At 40.3% G+C, this 27328-nt stretch overlaps 1 protein-coding gene across 1 annotated transcript; it reads right to left on the bottom strand.

The window, feature by feature from the left end:
* Positions 1-27325, bottom strand: OPN5 (opsin 5; the record flags this gene model as incomplete). Its single annotated transcript, XM_081140608.1, has 6 exons — positions 1-64; positions 3989-4230; positions 15827-16161; positions 19628-19798; positions 23198-23317; positions 27196-27325. 6 exons carry the CDS (start codon positions 27323-27325, stop codon positions 1-3), a joined length of 1062 nt encoding a protein of 353 aa, XP_080996734.1.
* Positions 27326-27328: the final 3 nt, after the last annotated feature.

A 27328-nucleotide genomic window follows, 5' to 3' on the forward strand; every position in this document is an offset into this window, starting at 1 on the left:
TCATACCTCCTGGTGAATTTCCAGCACAGCAGACGCCTCCCTGACTGTGGTTATAGTGTGCAGCCTAGACAGAAAGGGAAAACACAACTCAATATGTATTTTATTTGCATACATAGGGTGTCCCCAAAAATGTATACATACACTTTGAATAATTATAAAGGCAGTGTTTATTAAAATATGTTTTCATTTTCAAAATTGAGCTACCAGCTGTTACAGCGTATACACATTTTTGGGGGACACCCTGTATATACATACACACATATATATATATATATCATGTCAACATTGACTACCATGAATATTATATGCACAAGAGTTAAATTATTTTTTTAAATTTTATTTTATTTTATTACCATGTAGCCCCTCAAGCCCTCTTCCACCTCCACCCACCACCAAGTAATAATTCAATTTAGAATTTTCAAAGTAAAAAATTCCCTTGGGTAGAGCTTTCAAAAAACAAGCCACTTGTTCAGGGCACATTTTGGGTGCCCTAGTGATTTTGCTGTCCTCCAGGAAAAAATTCACTGCATCTTCTCTGCCATTCAGCGGGGCCCTGGGACTCACCCAGTGAAAGAACGTTCTTTGTTGAGACTGTATTAAAACTAAGGTGGTCAGGGGAATCTTGGTTATAATAGTGACATTTTGGGCTTTGTTCTTTGTTCTTTATCTTTACTAAAACCCTAGGAATGTAAAATGTTTTTGTTCTTGACCATATACTTCCCCCCGTATGTCCTGAACTTTTCTGTTCCAAGAGTCGCCTCGCATCTGCTGTCTGGTTCATCTGTCCCTGGCAATCCATCACCACTGGCATCTATGCAGGCAGGTGAAAGGCCTATGACTCCATGAGCTGCACTAATGCTTTCCTCTCCCAGGCTCTGGTTCACGGGCTTTCAACAGTGCCTGTAAATGAGAATCACCCTGGGGGGAGTTAAACAATCAAACAAATGAAGCTCAGCCCCAATCAAGGCCAATTAAAACCAAATCTCTGCTGGTGAGGTCCAGGCAGCAGTAGGCTTTCGAAATTTCCCAGGGGTCTCTTACACACAGCGAGGTGAAGAAATGCTATTTACAAAATACAGGAGACTGCATCTGGGTACTTGGGGTCAGTTGTGTGAATAATACAATTTCAGAAATGGCTCTTGGTCACATTTTCCCCATTACTTTGTTAGCTTCTACCAAAATCTCAAGGACTCCATGGGTGTGGGGGGGAGTTAACTCTTATGTAACTGTTACAGTCACTCATTCAATACATTAGCTCTTTTCTTTGAAATCAAGCTATGTCCCAAGTGGGTCCCCATTAAAAGCAAATACATTTCAGACTCAGGAAAGGAAAGAACACAGATATCAATTAATTCAGAGTAATTTGATTTAATTGTTTTGGTGAGACATTACTCATTCTAGACTGGCTTCATATCACTTCACCTCCCTCTGTGGGCCTCCATGATACCCACTTTCTTAGCTTCTTAATAACAACGAAGACAAACAGAATTTGTTTTTCTTCTTTGGAAAGTTATAAAGAAACCTCTGGTGGTCATTCCTCATTCTTCTCCTCTTGTCTGAAGCAGATCCTTCTAAAATCTGCAACTCATCATATCACTTTAGCAGGCCTCCCTTGAAGATGCTTCGGCCTCCCGAACCTAAGGGCTCCTCCCTGTTTCAGCGTGACTGCCTGCTGCTTCCACCCAAAGCTGAAACTCTGCACTAAGGAAGCAGCTGCTGTCTTCCTGCAGCAGAGCAATGGCCATGATTCCTGCAAATGGCTAATGGCAGCAGGTGTACTGAGCTCTTTCCTGGTTGATTTCTCTAAAGGTTTGTAGCCTTAAGTCACTTCCTCCACATAAATTTCTCTCTTTTCATTGTTGAGTGTTGAATATGTATGTGCTGCTCACGTTTGTGAGTAAATGTGCAGAACACAGAGTCAGTCTGAGGCATAATTATGAGGTAGGTGAAATTTGCCTTCAGCCATTCCTGTTAAATTCCCTTCTCCTTCAGAGGAAAAGGTGCCTCATTATTTTCTCTCACAACTGCTCTACTAAAAGTATTCTCTCTACCTGTATTCATAATAGAGTATTAAAAGTTGATAAGGGCAAAATGTTATTACTTCCAAAATAGATGCATTTTGGTTTAGCATTTGAATTTTTTCATTTCAACAGAGAAGGCATTAACCACCAATAATGTGAGGGGTCGGGAGTAATAGTTGTTGCCTAGCCCTTTTCACACATGCATTTTGTGTAATTCTTACAATTTAGGAAGAGTACAGCCATCAGCTCATCCCAATCCTGGGCTCTAAGTAGTTAATTTGCCACAAAATGTAGAGCTATTGTTTTTTTGTTTTGTTTGTGTGTGTGCGTGTGTTTAAATATGTCTATTAATTTCAGAGAGAGGAAGAAAGAGGGAGAGAGATAGAAACACCAATGATGAGAGAGAGTCATTGGTCGGCTGCCTCCTGCATGGCCCCCACTGGGGATCGAGCCCACAACCCTGGCATGTGCCCTGACCGAGAATTGAACCGAGATCTTCTGGATCCTAGGCCAACGCTCAACCGCTGAGCCACGCCAGCCCGGCAATATAGAGCTATTGTAAATAGCAAAACAGATCTTAAATGCTGGTCTTCTACCTCCAAATTGTGTGTTCCTTCCCCTGTACCATAGCAACAATGAAAACACCACATTTTATTTGTACTTTTATCTTTTTCATTTGATCCTCTACCTACACGGTAAGGAAACAAAAGGTCAAAAGATTGGTCACTTAAGCACAGTGAAAGAACAAGACAAAAACTGAAATCTTTTCATAGCTAGTTCTACCTTTCACCCCCCTTTCTGTTTTCCACTTACTTGAGGAAAATAGTTTTGAAAAATAACTAGACCTCAGGTGAGCAAGAAAAAAGTGGGCTCAGGGAACCTGGGGTCTTCTCAACAGCCCTCACCACAGACCATGAATTCAGGTAGGTATTCCACGTTCTACTGTCCAGGCTGGCCCTGAGTGGACACAGAAGACCACCTGTAGTCCTCAACTCTTTACCTACCCTGAGCCTTTAGGAAAAATGGTACTGGATCTCAAATTCACTTGTTCATTGTGTAGGAGAAACAGCGTAGATGAATGAGAACGAGCTTTGAAACCCAATAGACCTGAATTTAAGTCCTTGCTCTGCTACTTCCCGGCTTTGTAAACATGGGCGGCTCACTTACCCTTAACCTTACTGGAACCTCAGTTTCCTTATCTGACAAAGATAAGAGAAGAAATAACATGGGGCTCTTGTGAAAATAAAATAAAGAACCTGACATCTTCCATCTTTCCTATATCTTTGCCTGCCCAAATCTCAGACTCTTAGCTAGTGGTAGAAATGTCCCAAATAGGAGAATCTTTTCTGTTGTGAGAACATAATTTTGGATCAATGCTATGTGCAACAGTAGTCTTGGAGTTAAATGGGCTTGGTCCCAGATTAGGAAGAGTGAAACGTAATGGTTTTTCAAATGAACGTAGCTTCATATCTTAGTTGCTCTACAATCAAAAACAGAAAAAGGTGAAAGAATTAAGCAGTACAGATTGGTAGTTACAGAATAGTCACCATGATGTAGATTAGAGCATAAGAAATATAGCCAGTAATATTGTGATAACTATGTATGGGGCCATGTGGGTACTAGAATCATCATCGGGGGACTGCTCTCTAAAGTACATGATTTTCTAAACACTATGCTGTACATCTGAAACTAACACAGAATAATATTAATGTAAACTGCAACTGAAAAACAAAATACCAAAAAAGAAAAACCAGAATTACTTTTCTCACTCTCATGTCATCCTCTCCTACATATCTCAATACCTGATTTCAGGAATTTTGATGAACAGAAGACAAAGCCCTCCTTATGCTACTCCTAAGTGATAAGCACTAACTCTAAGAAGACAGAATATCATATCAGAGTGGCTTGAACACCAGGGGACTCTGAAACAAAAGAGTATCACTCATTTCCGGCTTCCGAAATTTTACCTGAAGCCTTCCAAAGATTTCTTCTTGGTTGCTCTCAAACCACCAGTTTGGCAACAGGCCAATTTGTAATCGATGACCTGGTAAATGATGGGGTTGTACATTGCTGATGATTTTGCAAGTAGGGTTGGTACCACAGAAAGTTGTATGGGGATGGAGTCTGGCCTTCCCAAAGCTGACCACACAGAGACCACTGCATAGGGAATCCAGGCAATCAGGAAGCCAGCACAAATCAACATCGCCACCTGGTGAGAGAGAGCAGCAGACAATGAAATCCAGACCACTGGTGGGAATGATGGGTGTGGCCGAAGGCAGGTAGCTTATTTACACCAAAGAAAGTCTATTATCTTCCCATTTCTCTTGTCTGTATGAATCATTTCATATGAACTTCTGAAAAGTGAGGCCAGAAGAAGTTATTACAATTCTTTACCCCACTTACTACACCTCATTTATTCTCCACTCCAGACTTTGAATGTACCCAAAGGCCCAAAGTTTAACCCTATAAACACTGCTCCATTGTGCCTACATTGGGCAGGAAATCATGCTAAAAAGACATCGGTGCTTCTGCAATTTCCAGACTTCTCAGCCCACATTCAGTTACAAACTAGATGGAAAATGTGTTCACCTCGATGAAATTTTAAATCACCTACATTTGCCTCGGGAAACTTAGAAACTCTGCCCTTGTTTGAAATTCTAATATGAATCTTCTTTAGAGATTTCTATTAAATGTTATTTCTTTTGGCTCAAGTCTTTCTTACGTTTGAGGCTCAGATCATGGAAATTCACTAGCTACAAAGTAAAAGAGAATCACTGAGCTTCAACCAAAGTGACACAGTTGTATAAAATGAGACTTTTCCAGAAAGCACTCTTCTCTCACACAAAATTATATTTACTTTAGAGGCATATTAACTTTCAGACCAAAGAATAATTAGAAATAGGATTTAAAACATCCTCTTTAGTTTCTCACCATCTGCAATTCTGTCCCTTTAGTAATGTGTTCTAATTAGTGCCCTGTAACTATTTACTTAAACCTATAGATCAGGGAAGGGGAACTTTTTTCCTGCTAAGGGCCATTTGGATACTCATAACATTATTCAACGGCCATACAAAATTATCAACTTAAAAATTAGCTATGAGAAAAGCTCCTAGATTTATTGAATTTCACATCCCACCTGCAGTTACCTTGGCAGGGCCAGACCAAATGATTTAGGCTTGGGCCGGAAGTTCCCCACCCCTGGTATAGATCATCTCACGTTGATTCAGCAAAACCCTTTTCAGAAAGTGCTTTGGGCAAGACACCAGCAAGTCCCGGGGATGGGGGGTGGGGGGGGATATACCCTTACAGCTTGTGCCTGAACTGTATCCTTCTAGGATACAAATAACTACAGAACAAGGCTGAATGGGAATTAAGTGCTGGGGGAACAAAATTTCATGCTATGGGACACACTGAGTTTCATGAAGGATGTAGCATTAACCTGTATGTTGGCAAGTGGAAATAAAGGAATAGTAGTGAGAACAGTGTGAGCAAAGACACAGACAGGTACATATGAGGTTGGTGTAGGAACTGGTGAGCAACTCACTTTCCATATGAGAAAGCAACAAAGGAAGATAAAGCTGGAAAAAAGATAACATCCATGTATGCAGGGTTTTGTAGAAAAAATAACCGAGCTTGCACCTAATTCCATATGCTCGGAGGCACTAGTAGGTTTTGAGCAGGAGAGATAATGAGAGCTGTGCTTAGGAAGATTAACCTGTAAAATGAAATGGAGGGGGAGGAAACCAGGAGGTAGAAAGGTCATTGTTTATCCAGCTGATCAATAAGTATTATTCCGCATCTCTTGTATGTTTTGTATTGAGGATAAAGCAATAAATGAAGCAGACACAATCCCTGTCTACATAGAATTTTTACTCCTGGCAGGTTTGTTTACAGTCTACATGAGAATTAAGAGGAGTCTTGCCTGGCCCAGTGTGGCTCAGCGGTTGAGCATTGACCTAGGATCCAGGAGATAGAGGTTCGATTCCAGGTCAGGGCATATACCCTGTAGAGGGTGTGCAGGAGGCAGCCAGCCGATCAATGACTCTCTCATCATTGATGTTTCTATCTCTCTCTCTCTCCCTTCCTCTCTCTGAAATCAATAAAGATATATTTTTTTATTTTTTTAAAAAAAGAGGGATTTTAGTTAGAGAACTGACACTAGCAAGTGAAGTCCAAGCTTTGGTTTTAATTTTAAACTTGAGCGATTCCAGGCCCTAGTTGAGAGAAAGTACACTAGCTTCAAAGTATGCTGAGACTATTATCTACTAGAATATTCTTTCTGTAAGATAAATACTCTAAGTCCTCACTTAACATTGTCAATAGGTTCTGCAACTTTAAGGAAACTACTTACAACAAAAATAGCTACTATAGGCTAATGGATATAAATAAGAGTTAAGTACCGGAGGCACCTCATCAACATTATAACAAAATGACATTGAAAAAAACACTACTCAAGGACCTGCTATAATGAAACTATATATATTCAAATTAGTCCTGTGTGTAGGGGACATCTGGCTTTGTTTGTTTGGGTTTATTTTCCTCTTCTCAATATATCCTGTACCTTAGCATTGCCAGCCTCCCTTCCTGCCCCTGTGCTGTTTTATGGACTTTGTATAACAGGCACCACGTGACCCAAGTTGACTAGAGGACTGCATGCCCCTGGCTACAGTAGTAGGAACAGCAATGGGCACATGACTAGAAAGAACATCATCAAACCCATCTTGGGAGCTCTGGGGAAAAAGGACCTTCCCTTTACCTTTGAGTTCCCTAAAGCCCTGGGAAGAGGTAAGGATGGAACTACCTGAGGCCAGGGGCCACTTCTTCTTTCCCCCACCCTCTTAGTTAAGAAGTAAAATAACAATTCCCACATCAAGTTCATGACAAACTGGTGTAGAAGATTAATGATGAGTAATGAGACACAAAATGTTTTATTAATAAAGTTAAAGCAACAATATTTATGCACCCTTTTTTGTTTTAGAAACACAATTGGATCCCTGGCAAGGTAGCTCAGTTGGTTGGAGTGTCATCCCGTACACACCAAGGGTTGTGGGTTCAATTCTGGTCAGGGCACATAACTAGGGTTCCGGTTCGATCTGCAGTCTGGGCGCCAATATGGGAGGCAACCAATCGATGTATCTCTCTCACATCTGTTTCTCTCTCCCTTCCTCTCAAAAAGTCAATAAAACCTATCCTCAAGTGAAGATAATAATAATAATAATAATAATAATAATAATAATAATAATAATAGAAATCCAGTTAGATAAGTTTTTTACAGCAAAGTCATCTGTGCACACGTGCATTTCAATGTGCTTTTGTGGGAGCAGAGTATTGGATGCATGAATGGTCCACACCCCTCAGTCTGCTTGACCTGTGAACAGTCTGTCAATAGTGTGTGTTTGCCCTGGGAACCCCACATGTATGGGACGTGTCAAAAAAGAAGTAAATCTACCCTTAAGTCCCAGGTTCTGAAATTCCCCCCAGAAAGTTCAAGTCTCATCTCTAAACTTAACTGCAGCAGAAACAAAACAAAACAACAACAAAAAAAACCTCAACGATATTGAATTTTACAACATTTTACAAATAGAAAATCTAATCCCAAGGAGATGAATCAAATTTGCCCAGACTTCCCGTGTGTCCTGAAGCCTGTCCTTGGGGTCCCGCAGCCTTGCGTTAAGGTCCTGAGCTAGAACCATTGTAAATGAGGTGCACAGCACAAGCACAGGTCTCCTGCTTGTTTGATTTTCCATTTTTCTGCAGAAGGTTACCCAGGAGAGATTGTCTTTGGTTTGGTCTGTGTGAATCCTGTTTGTAAATGGAATGGGGGCCTCCAGGCTCACACTGGGGGTATTTTTCCTCAATCCCCAAATAAACAATAACTATATCAATAAAGCTTGTTTTAGCAGATGTCTGGGAACTTAGCATAGCACCATCCTTTCTCCTTCGGTGAGTCATGTGATGATTTCACAGTATCTTAATTAAAAGCTGTTTTCTGTCTGGCTGCCAAAGTCATTGACGAAAAATAGATTGGCACTTAGTCCATAATATTTTCCACACTTTACATATTTTCTACTTTTATGGGAGTGTGCAATGGGCAACAGGAAAGACTTAAAACATTCGCATTATGTAATCCCTTTTAAAAGGGCATAGGAGAATTAAAGTACTGTGTTTTTAAACACAGCAAATAAATCAGAGTGGCTTTTCTGAGGTTGGGATAAAGCTAAATACTTGAGAGTAAATGATAAGAAAGCAAGTTTAGAGCAAAAAAAGTGAAGGAGTCCTGTATTTAAAGGTATTGAAGGATGTTACTTATGTTTTTGAAGTGAATACAAAGCTAAAAGGAGGCACGTTCATTACTTATAGTCTTCTCATGTGAAAATATATTCCATAGAATATTAAACATTAAAATATTAAAACTATTTTTATATATACTCTACAAAAATTTATGAAACTCTCATATTGTGTTCAGTTTCTCAGAACTTTCTCTCAACTTGGAATGTGTTTGTGTCCTCAGTCTGTTCTTCACTTTCCCCATTTCTAGGTCTTTGTTTCTGTTTTCCAGACTCTCTCTCCCAGGTATCTTTAAGCCCCTTCTAACATAAGCACCTGTACTTGTCTACTTTCCCCAAGTTGTTTAGTTTTGAATTGCTTCACTTTCAGCACTGCTTTTTCTTTACTGGAAAAGCCGTATGACTTTATATTCTTAAATCAGGCAGTTTTTGTGGGAGGAAAATCACAGAATAGGTGTTTAGCTTCTACAAAAGAATCACACATCTGCAACCCAGTTCCTTTCAAATACATCTTGCTTCAGAGACCAAGGGATATCAGTGTGTTTCAGCTTCAGTCCAGACTGGCATTAAGTGTCACATAATTAATATTGTCCATATTGATCAAGTCCAGTGATTTAACTGATTAAAGCAATAATAGAACAATAAGACTGAAAGTAAAAAAGTTATATAGGCTCTGCCTTTGGACCCAATACAACTGAACCATCCAGCAGATAAGATTTCCAAGAAGGGATGTCCTGTCCTCTCTGTGTGCTAGGGTAGTGTAGAATCGTGGGACAGTCACTGATACGCAGATACCCTGGGATTTGGATTCCAATCATGGTTCAGCTCCACCAGCCAATGTGAATGAGACAGAATCTCTGACCCTCTAACAACTACCATGTCAGTTCCTTCCACCAGGCTCCTTTGCCCAGATATGAGTAAGACTTCAGCCAACTTTGGAAGCTGAAGGCCACCTGGAATAATGAAACAGGTGAGAAGAGGGCATGGAATTGGTGGAGAAGTGAAAGCTTAACAGGAGGACCAAAGAGATGGAATAAATTCCCCACCAATAACAAGATTAGATCACATCACAGAAGCAGCTAGACTACCCTTAAGAAATACATTTCAGTGTCACATAATTAATATTGTCAGTAGGAGAGAGAACACCACATCTGTGGTGAGAGAATGGGGCTGGGGGGGCGGGGGGGGAGAGGGCGTCCTTACCTGCTTCAGGAGACTGAACAATTGACAGGAGCATAGAAATAAGATCTGGTTTTTCTTTCTTGGGTCTAGCTAGCAAGTTTATGGATTTGCTCCCAACTGGAGGGGGGAAATGATATTAAAAGACAGTAATGCAATAGTAAACGGCAGTTATAAGACTCCTGCCTTCCACCTGCAGGGGCTGCCTGTCACTGAGCGATACATCCAATGGCAGGGAGGAAAGCAGAGAACTCGATAGTCATGACCTACCTGCTTTCCCCACCAGTCCCCTCATCTGTATAAAAGCAAGGGTGGTAATATTCATCGTTCACACCACCTTCAAGAAATTAAGTATTTCAACAACTCTAAGAATATCGTTTCACTTTCTTCCTTCCTTCTATGTTATCAGCAGAATGATGATAAAGCCAACTGTCCCAGACCCTCCTTCATACACTTACATAGAAAAAACTTTTCAGAGCTTTGGTGTGTCGGCCATATGTTGGCCCTGGTTGTGATCCAAGTAGAGAATATTAATTCATACTTTTAAAAAAAGAAGCAGAAGAAGAATTCCACACTTCCCAGTTGCAGTTTTCTCAAATCTTAAAATACCACTACTCTCTAAACAAGCAAAAGCTGTGCTTAAAAGGATAGGATGCAAATTAGGTCATGTCACTCCATGCATCTGTGTTTCAGAGTTTTTGTCTAAAACTGAACACAGTATTCCCAAACTAGTCAGTGGCTGGCGTACAGAATAGAAAATATAAATTTATAAGTATCTGGTTGAACCAGGGAAAGTTCACTATTCATTACAGATGAACCAAGGTCCTTGAGATGGGGATACTGCTATTTTGAGGGGGGCAAATACTCAGGTGGAGAGGCCAGGTGGTTTTAGAAATAAGAGCTATTACCACATAACAATCCAACCAATCCAATCATTTTCTTAAACAATCCAACCAATCCAATCATTTTCTTAGAATTTCAGACTCTTAGAAGGTAACTTAGTTATCATTTAATTCCCCTCCCATACCTCCTTTCAGAGATGAGAAAAATAAAGCCCAGAGAGGTAAAGTTCTTGGCTTAACGCGAATCAGTCAAGATTCTGAGTTGCAAGCAACAGAAATTGACTTTGGCTGAGTGAGACAGAAAAGGAATGTGTTGGTAAGAACACAGCCTCACTGGGAATGCTGGACTTAGAACTGAGGCCAAGTAGACAGAAATAATAACCAAAACTATGACCCAGACTTGTCCTTATGCAAAACCATTACTGCTGCAGCCATGGCCTGGAGAGAGACCTTCCTACACCTTTATCTGATGCCACTAGATCCTGAGACAGGCTGATGTGGCTGGAGCCTAGGGTCATAGCTGCACTCTAACTGCAAGGGAATCTTGGAACATTAATAGCTGGTCTTTCTGTATCTTTTAAATTAAGAGGCAATCTTTGTTCCCCTGCCCCCTGCTCTCCTTGCACTCCTCAGCAAGTCACAAAATGTTGGAAATTTCTCAACCCAAAAATTCTAGACACTAAAAAGGGTTCAACCACTGGCAGCCAAAATTAGTAACAAATGCCACCTATGTGAGACTTCTCAGTGGGCTGGTGGCAAAACTAGCCACAAAGTAAAGAAAGTGATATGGTTGTTAACCCCATGGGTCTTATTACTAGTGGTAAAACCAAAGATTGAGCAAATAATCACAAAAATAAGTATGTAATTGTAAATTAATTATATATTGTGACATGTTCTAAGAACAACATGTAAAGGCAGCATTGAAACATCGTAAGAAGACAAATTCAGTTGCGGAATGCTTCTCTGGGAAGTGACATTTAAGCTAAGAAGAAACAGAGGAAAGAAGTTCATTAATGAGGTTAAAAAATAAAACAGTTCAGCCTTCTCACAAATGACCCTTAGAATTCAGGGGTGTGGGCGCTCCCTGAATCTGAATCCTCAGTGATAAAAAAACACTCAAACAATAAAGGAGAGGAGTCACTGGAGGGAAGCTGACATTCATGGTTATGAGTTTTAAAAAGAATTCACAATCACAGTGAAAGAACAAAGCAAAGCAGAACACCTCCTCAGGAATGAAAGGGAAAGAGGCTCTCAAGTCAGGGGTCAAGGGAGCACTTCACACTGATCAGGGTAATTAGGCTAACAGTTTATTCAATTACGTGTTCATTACAGCAATCTTGATTGAGCATCTAGCGGGCACCAGGCAACGGGGGGCAGCAGCACACAGTGCTTGCCCTCACCTAGCTACTATCTTGCAAAAAAAAGGGACAAATAGGAGATTCAGTAAAATAAATGTGCCAAGTGTTCTGATGGCTGACAGAGGGATTTGAACTAGGCAGGGAGGCTTTGGTGGAAATAGGAAACTTAAGAGAAAGCCAGATGCCCACAGGATCTGGATACTAACTTTAGGTCTGGGACATTATAGATGATCTACGTCTGTTAAGTAAATAAATATGAAGTACTAATAGAATTAGCATAATAATAACTGGAAAAATTAATCTATGCTTCTGGTGTTTCCTTCCAGTGACTCCACCATCCCCCTCATGAAAGCAGCAGCAAGAGCATTCACTGCCTTCTATGAAGGTTTTTACAAGCCCAAATACCGAAATAAAACATTCATTTCTCAGCTTTTGAGTTTCAAAAAAGAAATTTGAAACTTGCAAGAGAGAAAGTAGATGAGAGAAGAGGGTTTTGAGTGGGATTAAAATGACTTTGAGTATCCATAGCCAGAGATTTGAAGGACTCGGGGCATTAAGATTATTATATGAACAATTTAAGGGATGCATATGGATATAGGAGCGTATTCCCACTGCAGCGAGGGTGAAGAGCCTATAGCCCGAAGGCCAGGGAGGGCATCAGAGGAGCTGGTAGCTGACCTTGAGAAGCTGTCCTGAAGCTACTCCACTGAGCTAGCATGGGGCAGGGGGCAGGGGGCGGGGGCCAGGGGGCCGGGGGCCGGGAGCAGGGGGCAGGGATGGGGTTGGGGAGCAATCCTCAATACTTTGGGGATAGGAGAGGAGAGAACTTATGCCTCACTTTCCAGGGTCTTAACCAAGCCCCCAACAGCCACCAGATGGTTTGCAGTTGAGGGATGGGGGAATAGTTGGAACTGCTGATGAAACCAAAGAGACTTTACAGTTGAAACAAAAGGATGGAAGGTGACCCACGACAACTGATGGCTGAGACCAGAGGGAACCTTAAATATCTCAGCAATACCAGGGTCAATAAATAACAACCGGACCCAGAGCTCCCACCCATTGGCACCAGGGAATTATAAAGACATCCCTAGAACGTAGCTATGAGAAGAGGAGAGAAACCCTTAATTCAACTGAATTTATCCTGATTGTTTAACATTGTTTGTTTTACAAGGTCAAATGCAGGCATAAAAATGAGATTATGCTAAGTCATAGAAATAGATATAAAGAGAGCTTTTTTCCCCCCTTTTGGTTTCTTTAGGGGTTTTTTTTGTTATTGTTGTTGTTTGCTTTTTGTGGGGGTTTTCTGTACACCTCTCCAATTTCTGTAGTGTGTGAAATTTCAGCCTGCTACAAAAGTCTAGCAAAACCATCTTTTAAAATAAATTAGAGGGAAGCCAGAATGGGGAGACAGGGTTATAAATAAAACATCAATTTTTAGGTTGACAAAGCCAGACTGGCAAAGCGAGGGCCCAGGTAATAACCCACCTAAAAGTAATTAGAGTACACAAAAAAGTAAATGAGTTGGATTCTGGAATCCTGGGGGTGGCCTTTAAGGAATAAGCTTTTAGACCAATCTGTTCTGAAGATCAGAAGCACCAAGCGAACAGGCAAATTGCCAATCCTGAGAGGTAGATAAATGGAGGAAAAGGGCTATGAAAGGGCCCAGCGTGAGGTTGTTTCTTCTTATTTTTACTCAGTACAGAAAATCAAGGTCAAAAATAAATAGTAGCTTCAAGTAGTTTTAATTTAGTACAGAAGGGGCCACCACAATAGAACATCATGTTTACTTTTCAATGTGAGTTCAATTTTGACTTAAACTTTTTGCACAAATGTTAATAATTAGAAACATTATATATTTAAGTTATTTTAAAATAGATTTCATATATGTAAATGAAATGTAAAAATAAGATGTATTATAATATAGACATATATAATATAATGTCATTTAGTATACATGTTAGAAGATAACAAATAAAATAGAATCATCAATCTATAGCGTGATAGACATCACATTGTTTCCCTGGGTATACTTCCACCAACTATGGAAAAGGAAAATTATCACTGTTGCATTCACCCAATCTCTAGAACAACTCTTGATATAGAATAGAATTTGGATTAAATGTAGCCCACATTTAACATAGATTCATTTATTTTTTTTTTTTAAAACACAGATAGAAGCTCAAGGAAGAGCTGAAAATGAATAAATTAATTCATGATCCTACATTTTATGGAAATATTTTTCTTACTTTGTAGCTAATTACACGAGAGAAGTAGATCAGGATTTGTGATTCTGCATTTTTGTCCATGAAGAACTGCTCTATATTTAGGTTATCATTGTAGACTTGGAGTGATGAAAACTTCCCTCAAACTTCCTCCTGCTCAGTGTGTGGAGTTTAGGGAGTAAAAGTCAACTGGAAAAAACTGATGGTTGCCAGAGGGGAGTAAAGTGGGGAATGGATGAAAAAGGGGAAGGGGAAGAAAAGGTATAAACCTCCAGTTATAAAATAAATAATAATAAGTCATGGGTTGTAATGTACAGCATAGGAGAAATCGTCATATTATCTTAATAAGTTTGTATGGCAACAGACAGTTACATGACTTATTGTGATAATCTCATAAGGAATATAAATGTTGACTCACTAGATTGTACACCTAAAACTGATATAATATTGGATGTCAACTGTACTTTAATTTTTAAAAAAAGAATCTCTAGCTCGACTGTGCAACCAAGAGATCTTAGCACAATTTCAAAAAGTCAGCAATTTGGAGAGAAGAATATTACTAAGATGAATGCCCTGAGTTGTTAGGAAGCCATCTCTCGTCAAGAAGGAACTAGTAAGGGAACTATAGGTCCTTGACACCTATGGTTCTTAAAGTAGGCTGTGATGACACCTGAAGCTGGGATATTAATCAGCATTATTGACTGGGATAGCAGGAGGAATTACTAGAACTTCCATCTACATTTATTTATTTATATATTTTTAAAATAAGTTTTTATTGATTTTTAGAGAAAGAGGGAGTGAGAGGGAGAGAAACATCTATCAGTTTCCTCTTGCATGCCCCCTGCTGGGGATCCAACCCACAACCTGGGCATGTTCCCTGAGAGGAAATCAAATTGGCAACCTCTAGGTGTATGGGATGATGCCAGACCAATTGAGCCACACTGGCCAGGGCCATCTACATTTATTTTTTTTCTTTAAAATATAAGATGGAAAGTTGGGTGGGTTAATATTAAAATACAGTTTGATATTACCTGTATGTCATTTATAGTGATAGTATGAGCTGAAAAGTATTTTTACCATAAGGGTGAGATGTGATGAAAGTGTAAGAAAAAAAAGGAGTTATGGTTTATTTAACACCTTCTATGCACCAGGCAACAGGATAACATACTTTATCTCATTAAATCTCTACCACAACCCAATGAGATAGATGTTACTATTTCTGTTATACAAGTGAAGAAATAGAGATTTAAAGGTGTCAAGCTCTGGGTCACAAACCTGGCAAGTGTCAAGGATGAAATTAAAACCCTAGTTTGTTTTCAAATTGTCTGTTCTCCTTACACCACAATATCTAAATTGCTGCCAATTCTGAAACTAGCATATACCAGGGGACTCAAACCTGCAGAGATTGCTCTTGTGTTCAGTTTTCCATAGAAAAGCAGATGTGGTTAGTTCTTACTCTATAAATAATGTGAGAGGGTAGAATGTTCCCAGTCACACCCACCAAAGTCCATACAAAGCAGTAAATACTGTGAGGCATTTTATAATTCATAAAAGTTGTTATTCATACTACCAAAATAATTTATAAGAACCAGTAATATTCACTTCAGTAGAGAGAATAGGCCTCTGGTAGAGGCATTGCACAAATCTGGTAGATATTAGAATTGTTGCTTGTGTGTATGCCTGTGAATGTAAGTGTGTATGTGTGTGTGCGTGTGTGTGAGCATAAATGAGAGAGAGACAGAGTCTGAGACAGAGAAAAGAGGTACCACAAAGGCGTAGATAAATAATAACAAAGTTCAGAAGGACACAAGCAGTGGAGATTCTACATTCTCTGAGTCTCCAACATTCCCTATCCTTCCTGCCCTTTGAAGTTTTAAATGATTAGAAAACAGCTCTGTAAATGATTACCGCAGTTACCTTGGTCAGTTTCATTTCCAGCATATGGCTGCCATGGATCCGGCTGTCAAAATGGGCTACTTTTTTGGAGGACGACTTAACCTTGGCAATGATCTTCACGTAGGAGAACACAATCACAGCCGTTGGTAGTAAGAGGCAGAAGAAGAGTATGTTCAGGATGAAAATCTGACCCCCTACTGAGGCCTGGGCCAGCCACCAGTCCAGGGTGCACGAGGTTCCGAAGGGCTCCGGTACGTAGTCCCCTAGACCTACCAAGGGCATGGTGGTCCAGAAGGAAGCATAGGCCCAGATGACTGCCAGGCAGATGTAGGTGTGCTTTCTTTTCAGCCAAACCCCTGGAGGCGGAAGAAAACCATTACCAAGATATAATCTGCCCTCCACCCAAATACCTCCCCTGGACATGTCTAATTCCACATCCAAAGAGTTATTCCATTGGCTTCTGGGAGAAGTGGTCAGATAACTGAGGCCTGAGGGAGAGTGAAGGGAAGGGAGGAAAGTTCCAGAGCTGGGCCTTTTTCCAAGAGAATGAAATTGTAAGTGATTTCACAGAGAAGGTTTTCTCTAGCCATCTGGGAGCCTTGGGAGGGGGAAGTGAGAAAGGCTGGGGAAAGAGGACAGTAAAAAGATGAAAGGATGCTGAAGACAGTGGAGGAGCTTGGAAAAGCATCAAGAATGAACTCTGAGGTCCTATCCAATGCAAGAGGCCAACTGGTAGACCTAGCCCAAAAAGGCATGGATTAGTGGGTTATCCAAGGTAAAATCAAATGAAAAGACATTTCTATGTCTTTAAAATGTGTGCCCTTCTCCCTAAAAGCTTTTGTGTCTCTCATTTCATTTTTCTTCCTAAGCACTTCTTGAGTGGGGGTTGGTGGGCCATGATCAGGGCTGCGTGGTGCGACATTGAAATGGTTGACTCTGCTTGGTGAGAGCAGGTTTTGAAATTTTAAACCTTATTAGCACTCAGACTTAGGGGATGAAGGAGAGAACCTAGGTAGATGGTGTCATGTTCTGCAAAAGCAATTCTGTGAAAATATTTTCAGGAAAACAATGAGCTCCATCCTTCAGCACTAGTGTCTGCTAACCAAAAGAGAGTTCTAGGAGAGGAAATACTGCAGTCATCTAGAAAAGCGGAGAGCATTTTCCAAAGTTCAACACAGCCACCGAAGACAAGCTGGCTTTACCTAGTGCTGCTACCTACACGGGAAATTATCTCCACACCCTACCTATCCCCTCGAACCCAGGGGTTGGAGAAGTGGCCCCTTACTGCCTTGGTTTTACAGTAGCAGAGAAGGAATATCAAAATCTATTGAAAAACAAAGCAAAACCGAATGACTCTGTTGGCATAGACTCAGGGCTGCCTCTGCTTAGTACTATATGAGGTTTGGGAAGTCAGGGGGGCCTACTTCTCAATTCTAATATTTGACCTTCTTCATGTGACCTTTCTATATATTGGTGTTCTCAGGAGTTAAATGGAGGAAGTAAGACTACACTGCTTACAGGTTTTGATAAGAGTTAAATGAAATAATGCAAAGCCTGTTTTGCAAGTTATAAAGAACTAACAAAATTAACATACATTTGTACTCCTGGGTTTGTCTCATTTAGAGCTAACAAGAAATATAACAGATTGTTTGTATACTCTATTGTCTCTATTTTTTTCAAATACATGACATTTTACATTATAAAATGCAAATTTCTTGAGCCCAACCAGATGGGGATAACAATTATGTAGCTGCAATCTATGTCAGCTCTTGGTTATCTGTTCTAACGGATAAGACATGGGCACGGATAATCACATATATTTACGGAATGTGCAGAGGCATACTTACAAGCGTTTATGGTTAGGGTTACTTGGTGAGGTGTTTTATACTTACATTCGAGTATGGTGAAAGGCTGTCAAGTACAGGAGGGAGTAGATTAGTAGGTTGGTTCTGTGTTGCTCCAGAAGTCAGAACTAGGACCAATGGGTGGAGGTTACTGGGAGGCAGTTTTGTCTTAATATAAGGAATAACATTGTAACAATGACAGCAGACCAATCAGAGAATGGGCTGCCTGATGCAGTAGTAAGCTCCTCGTCACTGGTCGCTGGAATAATCCAAGAAGAGGCCAAGTGGCTGTCTGTCAGGGATGCCTTAAAACAGTTCATCACAGTACATGGGAGAAAGGTCTACACATCCCCACATGATCTCCTAATTCCAACATGCTGAGACACTGTGTGGAGGGTTTAATAGTGCGTCAAATCAAATGACGAAACCATCCCGTGGGAGTTCAACCTTAGAAGAAGCTGGGAAATATATCCAGTTCCCATAGGAGTTATGCCCTGGGATCATTCTGGGATGGAGAGGATCATCTCTTGATTAACACAAAGCCTCAGTTTAAGAAAATATTTAAAAAGCAGAGACATTAAGGCTTCATGTCCCTCAAATATTCCCAGGAAGTTTAACATTTGCTTTCTTGTATGTGTGTGTGTGTGTGTGTGTGTGTGTGTGTGTGTATTTTTTCTTCTTCACGTTTTTCTTTTTTATTGAATTTATTGGGGTGATATTGGTTAATAAAATCCTATAGGTTTCAGGTGTACAATTTTATAATACATCATCTATATATTGCATTGTGTGTTCACCACCCCAAGTCAAGTCTCCTTCCATTACTGATATGACCAAAAATAAGTTTATAGAAAGAATTTGACTCTGTAGTTATTTAGAATATGTATAACTGTATGTTTTTTATTTACTGGAAATATTGATATAAGCTATTTCTATTGGAAGCTTTAAACTACTTACAAAAGGAGATGCAAAGTTTAAAAAAAAAAAATGAAGGAGTGCTGGGTTGTGAAGATGGTGGGTGATGACCCTCCCCTTTCTTGTGCATGGTTTCCTTGGATTTGGGGACGGTAAACTTTTAAAATATAAAGGAAATCACCACACTGAGAGTATCACGTTGACTTGACCTTTCCCACCTCAGGCTCCAGGCCACGCTCTGTCCCCATGGTCACAATTGCTCTGATTGACAGGTTGACAGACAAAGCAGCTGAATCCAGAGGGAGCCAATATTATTACCTGGTTGCACTTGGTTCTCAATACTGACCTTAAGGGCCCAAATGCATCTCTTGTGGGTTTAATAAGTTCCCAGGACCCCAAGAAGTAAAAGTAATAAAAATTTATTTTAACATGTGTAATATAGTCTAATAGTCTAATCATTAAAAAAAAATATCTTGCTCCTGAAAACTTGTTTACTGCTCTTTCAGTCCTCATCGATTCTCTTAGTCCCTCATCTTTCTACCTACCTACCAATACCACAAAGAGGACGTTGAGTGACATTTCTGTCTGTGTGTCCTTTCCTGCAGACACAGCTGCAAGGCTCTCTTAACTTACAGGCAGACCATTGGAATTCCTCATCTCTGCAACCACAGGGAGCCTGAGTGCTTAAGGAGAATCATAAACATCTTTCCACATAATTACACTTACTATGTGGGAACGAGCTAAACATCATGGACCTAACGTCCTCCCCATGCATTTTGTTTCCTTTGGTTGCATGGCAAAACATGGGAGAAGCTTACACACTTTATTACAGGAAAGGATACTTTTCAAAGCAAACACCAGACATTCCTATAAATGTAGCATTAAAAGAAACCCACATTGACAAAAGCTCAAACTTTTAAATATATGTTAGAATAAGATAGGTTATAATAGACATACTCTTTGAGGTTATTAATAACCTTTGTTTATTGCCTATGGGTGAAATATGGACCGCTGTGCCAAGCCACCTAGCTTTGACTATCAGGGAGTGAGAAACTTTCCTACTTACCATAAGATAAATAGCAGATTTTCAGGTATCGGTCCAGGCTGACAGCAGTCATGGTGATAAGACTTCCACAGCCAAAGAAAAATCCAGCCCATCCGTACCAGCGGCAGCCAATCCAGCCGAACACCCAGCGGTGACAGAAGCAAGAGATGATCGTGAACGGTTTGCCTACAACTAGAGCGCCAAGCAGTTGATGAAGGGAAGTTCCCTCCAGTTAACATCTACCCACCTCCCTCAACTCACTGTTGAGTTATATCCCATTCAAATGAGAGATGGCTATTTTAGTAAATGTTAGGTTCAATTTGTTTATAATCAGACCTAGATTTCTGGGATTTAAACTATTTTTTCCTCCATTAGCTTTTTGTTGTTGTTTACTTTCTAGAAAATATTCTTCTAAAGATGATCCAGCTTATGACTGCTCAGTATAAGAATATTTAGACTTTATGATGCTGTGAAAGTGATATGTGTAATAAATTACATGAGATAGTTAACACTCTTATTATAAAATAGGCTTTTTCTTAGATGATGCCCACCTGTAGGCTGATGTAAGTGTTCTGAGCATGTTCAAGGTGGGCTGGATGGACTAAGCTATGATGTTCAGTCTGTTAGGGTATTCCGTGCATTTTTGATTTACGATGTTTTCAATATGGGATGGGTTTATTTGGATGAAACCCCATTGTGTGTGGAGGAGCATCTGTACTTTAATTCACACCCTGCACACTCCCTTATTCAGTCCTTGTATTCAGTCTTGGCCCTCCCTGAAGGGAATGTGTTCATGAAGCTCTTCAAAGTCTCTATGTGATAAATCTATCAAAAGAGGGTTTTCTAACCTTACTGCATGAGGAAAACCAAATAACCAATATATGCAGCCACAGGTGCTGGCCTGCCCCACCCCTCCCCTCCCGAGTGTGCCCTTTCCTTGGTATACATAGGTATACAGAAGTTCCTATTTAGTTTAATCACTTAACACATATTTTTTAATGCCTTCTGTAAGCTGGACACACACCTCCTCCAGTCGTCTAAACACCTCATATTCTTACAGCTTCGTAATCAGAGTGAGTCTAACCCATTGTCTTCGAGGAAACTCAGTGGAAAAGAATTGCTTGTAATCAACAAGTAATTATTCAGTGCCTCTTATGCAACAAACACAGAGCAAGGTGCTAGAGAACAAAGTGGAGATCAAGATTCACAAATGCATTTTTTTTAACAGAGAGAGCAGACAAAAGAAACAAATAACTGGTAGTGTGAGATACGACATGGTAGAATAATAGGGAGTGATTCGTGCTGTGAAGAATAATAAAGCCCAGGGAGGGGATAGACAGCAATTGTTGTTTTACATCAGGGGATCACGGGAGACCTCGCTGAGAACGTGATATTGAGGCAGATGCCTAAAGAGCTCAGGCAAATATCTAGAGGGAAAATATTCCAGGCAGAGGAAACAGCCACTTCAAAGCTTGAGCTAAGTATCTGCTTAAGGCAGCAAAAGACCAGTGACAGTGACTAGGATGGGGTGGATTTTGTGTGTGTTGAGTCTGGGATCCATTAGCAAAAACTATTTTAAGGTTCCTTCTGGAGCGAGCTTTTGATGAGCCTTTGCAATGTCGTGTAGAATGTCTCTCCCTTCTAGGCTTAGTAGAATGGTAATGAAGCGGCAGTTCTGAATGAGGAAGGAATTGTTCTATGTTTTGTTTTGCGTTGTTTTGATTTATTTTGAATATCAACGTCTAGGAAGCCAATCCCTAGGTAGCCTGATTTGATTTATCTGGAATAAGCCCAGGCATCCACATACTTCTTTTTTTTTTTTTTTTTTAACTCCCCAGGTGATTCTAATACATATAAACAATTGTAAGCCATTGGTACGTAAACAACAAATATTAGTTGTATAGATGTATAGGCACCTGGTCTCTGGGATGTGCTTGCTCAAGGTGCTTATAATGAAATATAGTTGACCAAGAAAAAAATAATGCAGACATAAGAACGTTTAAGGTTTATTGGAAGGGGAAAGTGTATTAGAGATAGTACTCAGAAGGTGAAAAAGTGATCCAAGTTAATCAGAGAAAGCTATCGCATGGAAGAAAATATTTCCTGGTGAATTATATAAAGACACGTGCAGACTAATGAGGTGGTGTGTGCAATTCTAGGGCAGACTTGCTTGGTTGGGAGCATTTTCAATGTATCCAAATGATTAAGGACATTTTTATTCAAGCCTAGTCTAATTCAGCCGTAAGCATCAGTTAAGTATGAGTCCATGGTGAAAGATGAGGCTGAAATAGGCTCCATCCGAACTTTTTAACTGAAAGAGAACCCTCAGGGGTCAGGAGGATGAGCTGACCGGGAAAGCTGTCATTCCTGCTGCGACAATGCCATCGCGTGGCAATAGCAAAAATGGCAGCTACTTTGCAGCCTTGAAAATTCCTGGGGTTCATCTTGACTATTTTCACAGAAGGGGGGCCTGACATGTTATGTTTCTCTTAATGTGTGTGTGTATTTTTCATAAGAGTTCATGCTATTTAAGTCTGTCCATACTGAGTAAAGTCTTTCCAAATAACCTACAGGATCCAAACTCAGTGAGAGGGTAACAACCTCACTGCTGTGTGATGAGTAGCGACTTGGTAGGGAGAGGCTTAGTACTGAGCCTTGTTTTCAGAGATTGGCAGTGGCAGGACTATCCACTTGTGAAGAGAGAAACAAATACCTGAAAATATGTTTAGAAGGGAATGCTTTAGATGGGAAACTATTGAAAGGATTCCAGCAGACAATGGAGTGGATGTGAATTATTCAAACTTGATTTCCCCAACACTGGTAACCTAAGATCCTCTGCTAAATAGCAGGATGTGGGCTCCGCAGGCACATTAAACTGTATCTAGACAGTCCTGGAATGTGAAAGCAAAGGGAGGTGGCCTACCCAAAGTCATTCGTATTTGTAAAAATGAACTACAGTTAAAGAGAAATTTTACTCTAACTTTTACCAGAGGCCAAAGAAGTGGTTTTGAATTTTGTCTTCACACTAAACTTATCTGGAAATCTTAATTTTAAATATTCTGATATCCAATGACATTCTCAACCAGTTAAATGAAAGTTGCTGGGTATGAAACCCAGGCATAAATTTTTTTTAAGTTCCCCAAGTGACTTTTTGTACAGCCAAGTTTGAGAACCAATGAACGAGGAGCTTCCTGTACCTGCAGTCAGTCCTTCAGCCACACTTCAATGTGTCATTAATGAGACAGCTCTTTTCTCTTCCTATCCTCACCTCAGGCTTTCTTCATTCATCATTTACCCTTCAGACCTTGCCCCCTTGATGCTTATTTTAACAGATTTCCATATGGGGGAAGGGGGTGTAATGGAGCTCGAAACAGTGATCTATAGCCTGCCTGGGTCTGTTTTCTGAACCACTGGGCCCCATTACATATGGAGGTGTCAAAGACCACACTTCGTTGACTTACCACAAACTGTAAAGATGACTTGAGAAGAGAGAAGCAAAAGGGGATGGGTGGGGGTGATACCTGAGTCAGTGAGGACTTTAGAATGGGGCATAATTCAACCCCAAAAAGTGAAACAGCATGATAGTATTACCTGAAATCCCCAGGTCACAGACTGCCAAATTGACAGTCATTATTTCCGCAGGCCTCAGCTTCTTCTTTCGTCTAGAAGACATATAAAGGACATACCCATTTCCAACTGTGGACAGAATCCCTACAAAGAAAAATATAAACCCCCATCGTTAAAATTAGGACTTAGAGTTCATTCGAATACGAAAACACTTCTCAATTTCAAAAATGGACACCATAGATTTAGAGGGTAGTGAGAGGACTCTACATAAAATCTAAATTAAGAAAATGAAATAAAAAGAATGAGTTGTGAGTGACAGTTGAGGGATGGGTTGCCTCCAAAGGTATAGGAACTAGGGATTATAAAACTGAACTTACCCAGAAAAAGCAACCACTAACTTCCCAGTGAAGGTAGGAGGGTGTGGGCATCTTAAGTCAGTTCTTGTACTGGTCCCCAGGGTGAAGTATTTTTTTCAGGCGTTTTTATGGAGTATTGACTTTATAGAACTCCCTTCCCCTGCTAAGAAGGGTTAGCCCCTTTGGCTCTTGATAAATCCTGAAGATAAAGTGACCCAAACCGAACTAGCTGCTGTGGACTCCTAAGGGATTTAGGAGAGGCAGGGGCCAGATGAAGCTGGCATAAACCCTGGCCAGGAAAGGGTCATCTCCTGGGGGCAATCTCCCTAGGACATGTGGACACTGGGTGTCTGTAGCTGCTACTGGAGTAGGTATCATGGGGGAAGTGGGTGACAATTGGTGATACGGACTCTCCCCCTCCCACCAAAGGGAGAGAAAGTGACCCTCAACCCACCAACCTACCAACAATGGTATCAATGTATTCCCACTTTTTTTAAAAAAAAATATCCTTTCATTAATGACTAATTGGTTTTGGCATTACAATGAAACTGTTCCAAAGTCCTTACAAACCCAGTTTAAATCCAAAAATGACCCAATCCCTACTGACTTTAAGAAAAGAATACACCTACTTCCATAGCTTAACATGTAGAGTAGATTTCTTCAGGAAGTCTTGCTTCATAGTGTGGCTGTGTATAAATGAGAATCTGGTACAGCTGCCTTCAGTAGTAAGGAATAAGGAGAGTATTAACAGGAGAAACCCAGAGCTTTCTGTTTTAATCTCTCCCTCTCCACTAAAGTCCATCCAGGGGCAGGGACAGGGACGTGAGTCTCTGCTGATGGTATAAAACCACCAGGAGCTTGCTGCCCTGCACTCTGAGGAAGTTCTGATACCTGGAGCAGGGCTGCCTAATGGCCCCTCAAACTCTCTTTAGCTTTCTTAAGGCAGAAGAGTTAAACATAGAAGGGATTGTGGAGTTTCGGAGAAAACCAACTAAAGTGAAACTGATGTCTCATGAAAGGAAACCAGCTAGCAAGGCTAGCTGGGAAATTAAAATGTGAAAACATGACTTGAAAAATCATAAACAGCTTGGCCGATGTGGCTCAGTGGTTGAAAATCGACCTAGGATCCAGGAGACTGCAGTTCGATTCCCAGTGAGGGCACATGCCCGGGTTTCTTGCTTGATCCCCAGTAGGGGGCGTACAAGAGGCAGCCTATCAATGACTCATCATTGATGTTTCTCTCTCTCTCTCTCTCTTCCTCTCTCTGAAATCAATAGACATACTTAAAAAATAATAATATAAATAAACACCCTTTGTCTTTCTATATTTCTTTCGAGAATATTCTCTTTTCCTTTCTTAAATTTTCTTTACTAACCCTGATTCGTAAGGCTTCACCCAGTGCCCAAAGCATTATCCATAAATAGTCAACTCTCTATGAGTTGCATGTAGATTATTCCACAGGCAATCTTAGCTGTAGGGGGGCAATCAAGAGAATGCAAACTGATTTTTAAGGATAGTTAAAAGAAAATTAAGAAGGTAAAGACTAAAGGGGGGGCATTTTTAGATGATCAAAATCCTGACTCTGTGAATACAAAAATATAAACTCTCATATATAGACTGATAATAAACTAAGTATTTATAGTAAAAGAGGGGAGGGTGGAAATGGGTCTCTGGTTTATCTCTCCTCCATCCTGGTTTTATCTCTTCATCTCCCAGTTCTCCCTAAGACTTCCAGGATTTAGCAAAGTTCACCAAGAATGTCGTTCCATCCTGGTTCCTTAGAAGGAATCTTGGCACATCCCTTAAACCTGTCCTATGAGGGGGTGAAAACCAGACACAGAACCAAGCCCAAGACTGGGATCTAGGATGAGCTCACTCCCCTCCACCTGACCCTGACTTGATTGGATGACTGTTCTGTAACAGGTCTTGGCTTTATCCCCAGCTCCCTGAGTCACTTGATGATCCCTTTGGGGACTCTTTTTGGACTTCTTTTTCTAGCTCCAACCCCATGTGCATTAAGTGAGAAATTCTCCTCTGGATTCCCCCACCCACCACCACCCTGGTTGCCTCTCTTCCCTGGACCCCTCATGCCAGTGTGGGGAATGGACAGCTCTCCCTCCCTATTTTGTGTTGCCTGGGGGAATTTGTCAGGTCAAAGATGCTACTTTTTAATTCATTCCTTGCAATTGATTGAGACAAATTCAATTTATATGATGTCTATTCTTCTGTCTTTTCTGATCATTGAAAGTACTTATGCTTAATAAAAATGCCATGGGGATTTTACTGCCAGATAGATAGTCCCTGTGCAGGCAGAGACTACTTGTCCACTTCATTCACTGCTGTTTTCCCAGTAACTTACACAGTAGAGACAAATGGGCATTCAGTGTCTATTTGTGTTTGAAAGGATGTGGAGATCCATTCGCAAAATACAGGATTTAAATCAGTTTCATAATAACATATAATAAAACCAAGGACCCAGGGAATCCCTTTGCAGCAGAATTTCTGATTAATCTTGATTTCTTTTGTCTCACGCAGTGACCATAGAGGGGTCTCCAGACAGTTCTAGTGAGTTCTGCTAATTGCAGGAGTTTAAATAAAATTCTTATTCAGTAATAAATAGATGAGAAAGAGAGAAAGAGAGAGAGGAAGTCAGTGAGGAGGGAAGGAGAGAGGGAAAGAAAGAGAGAAAAAGCTTGACCCAACATCTGAAAAGATTAAAGGCAGACACATCTAAAGACATAACCCACCTGTACACTGGTTACCCAAATTTGAAACAAAATTTTTAAATTTCAGAAAAGTATTATGGCTGAATTCTAAGTGCCTAGACTAGTGCTGTCCAATAAAAATATAAAGTAAACTAGAAATGTGAGCCATATATGTATTTAAATTTTTTCTGGTAGTCACATTAAACAAAGTAAAAATAGTGCTAAATTAATTTTAATATTTATTTAACCTAATATATCCAAAATGTTATGGGTATGACATGTCATTCTTTAAAAAATGATTAATGAGCTATTTTTTATTATTTTTCTGATACTAAGTCTTCAGTATCTGGTGCGTATTTACATTATAGTACATCTTAGTTTGGAAAAGTCACAGTTCAGACAGGTCCTCAGGATCCACGTGGCCACCGCCTTGGATGACACAGTCTGGGAGCTGATGTGGATTATACACGAAAGCCTTTGACCTTGGACTGACTCCCATTTATTACCAGTTCATCTTTTCAACTCTCACCCAAATTACTTTACCATGGTCCATTCTAAGCCTATTAATATTTTGTTTATAGCAAAGCATTTTTTAACAAGCAAAAGCACTCTATTTAAATAAGATCTCATTATCATTAATTATCTTATTCAGAGGACTTACTACCAAAGCAATGAAAATGAAATGTAGTCTCAAAGTAAATTATTTTGCTGTACAACTTTTTGGATTATCAAGGGGGTATTTAGAGTAAATACAATGGAGAGATATTAGTATATAATGGAAAGATAATAGTAAAGGCATAGGAAAGATAATGGAGATTCCACCCCATCTTCTGCCTTCCTCCCGCTTTCCACCTCCCCTCAGAATGTCCACGTGAGTGTGGGAATCTTTGTGCAAAATCAACATATCAGCCTATGAATTTTCTAGATGCAACTTTTGCACAGAAAAATTAAGGAAGCTTACCGATTATTATTAAATAAAAGCCAGCCACCAGATCTGCTTCCCAGGAAAGTTTGGAAGCAAAGGGATCCCCGTCCCGAAGGTAGTGTGGCAGGCCCTCATCCTGGGGCAGGGCCGTGTGGTTTAGCGCCATGCT

This window comes from Miniopterus schreibersii (assembly GCF_964146895.1).
Source record: "Miniopterus schreibersii genome assembly, chromosome: 6".
NCBI classification, from domain to species: domain Eukaryota; kingdom Metazoa; phylum Chordata; class Mammalia; order Chiroptera; family Miniopteridae; genus Miniopterus; species Miniopterus schreibersii.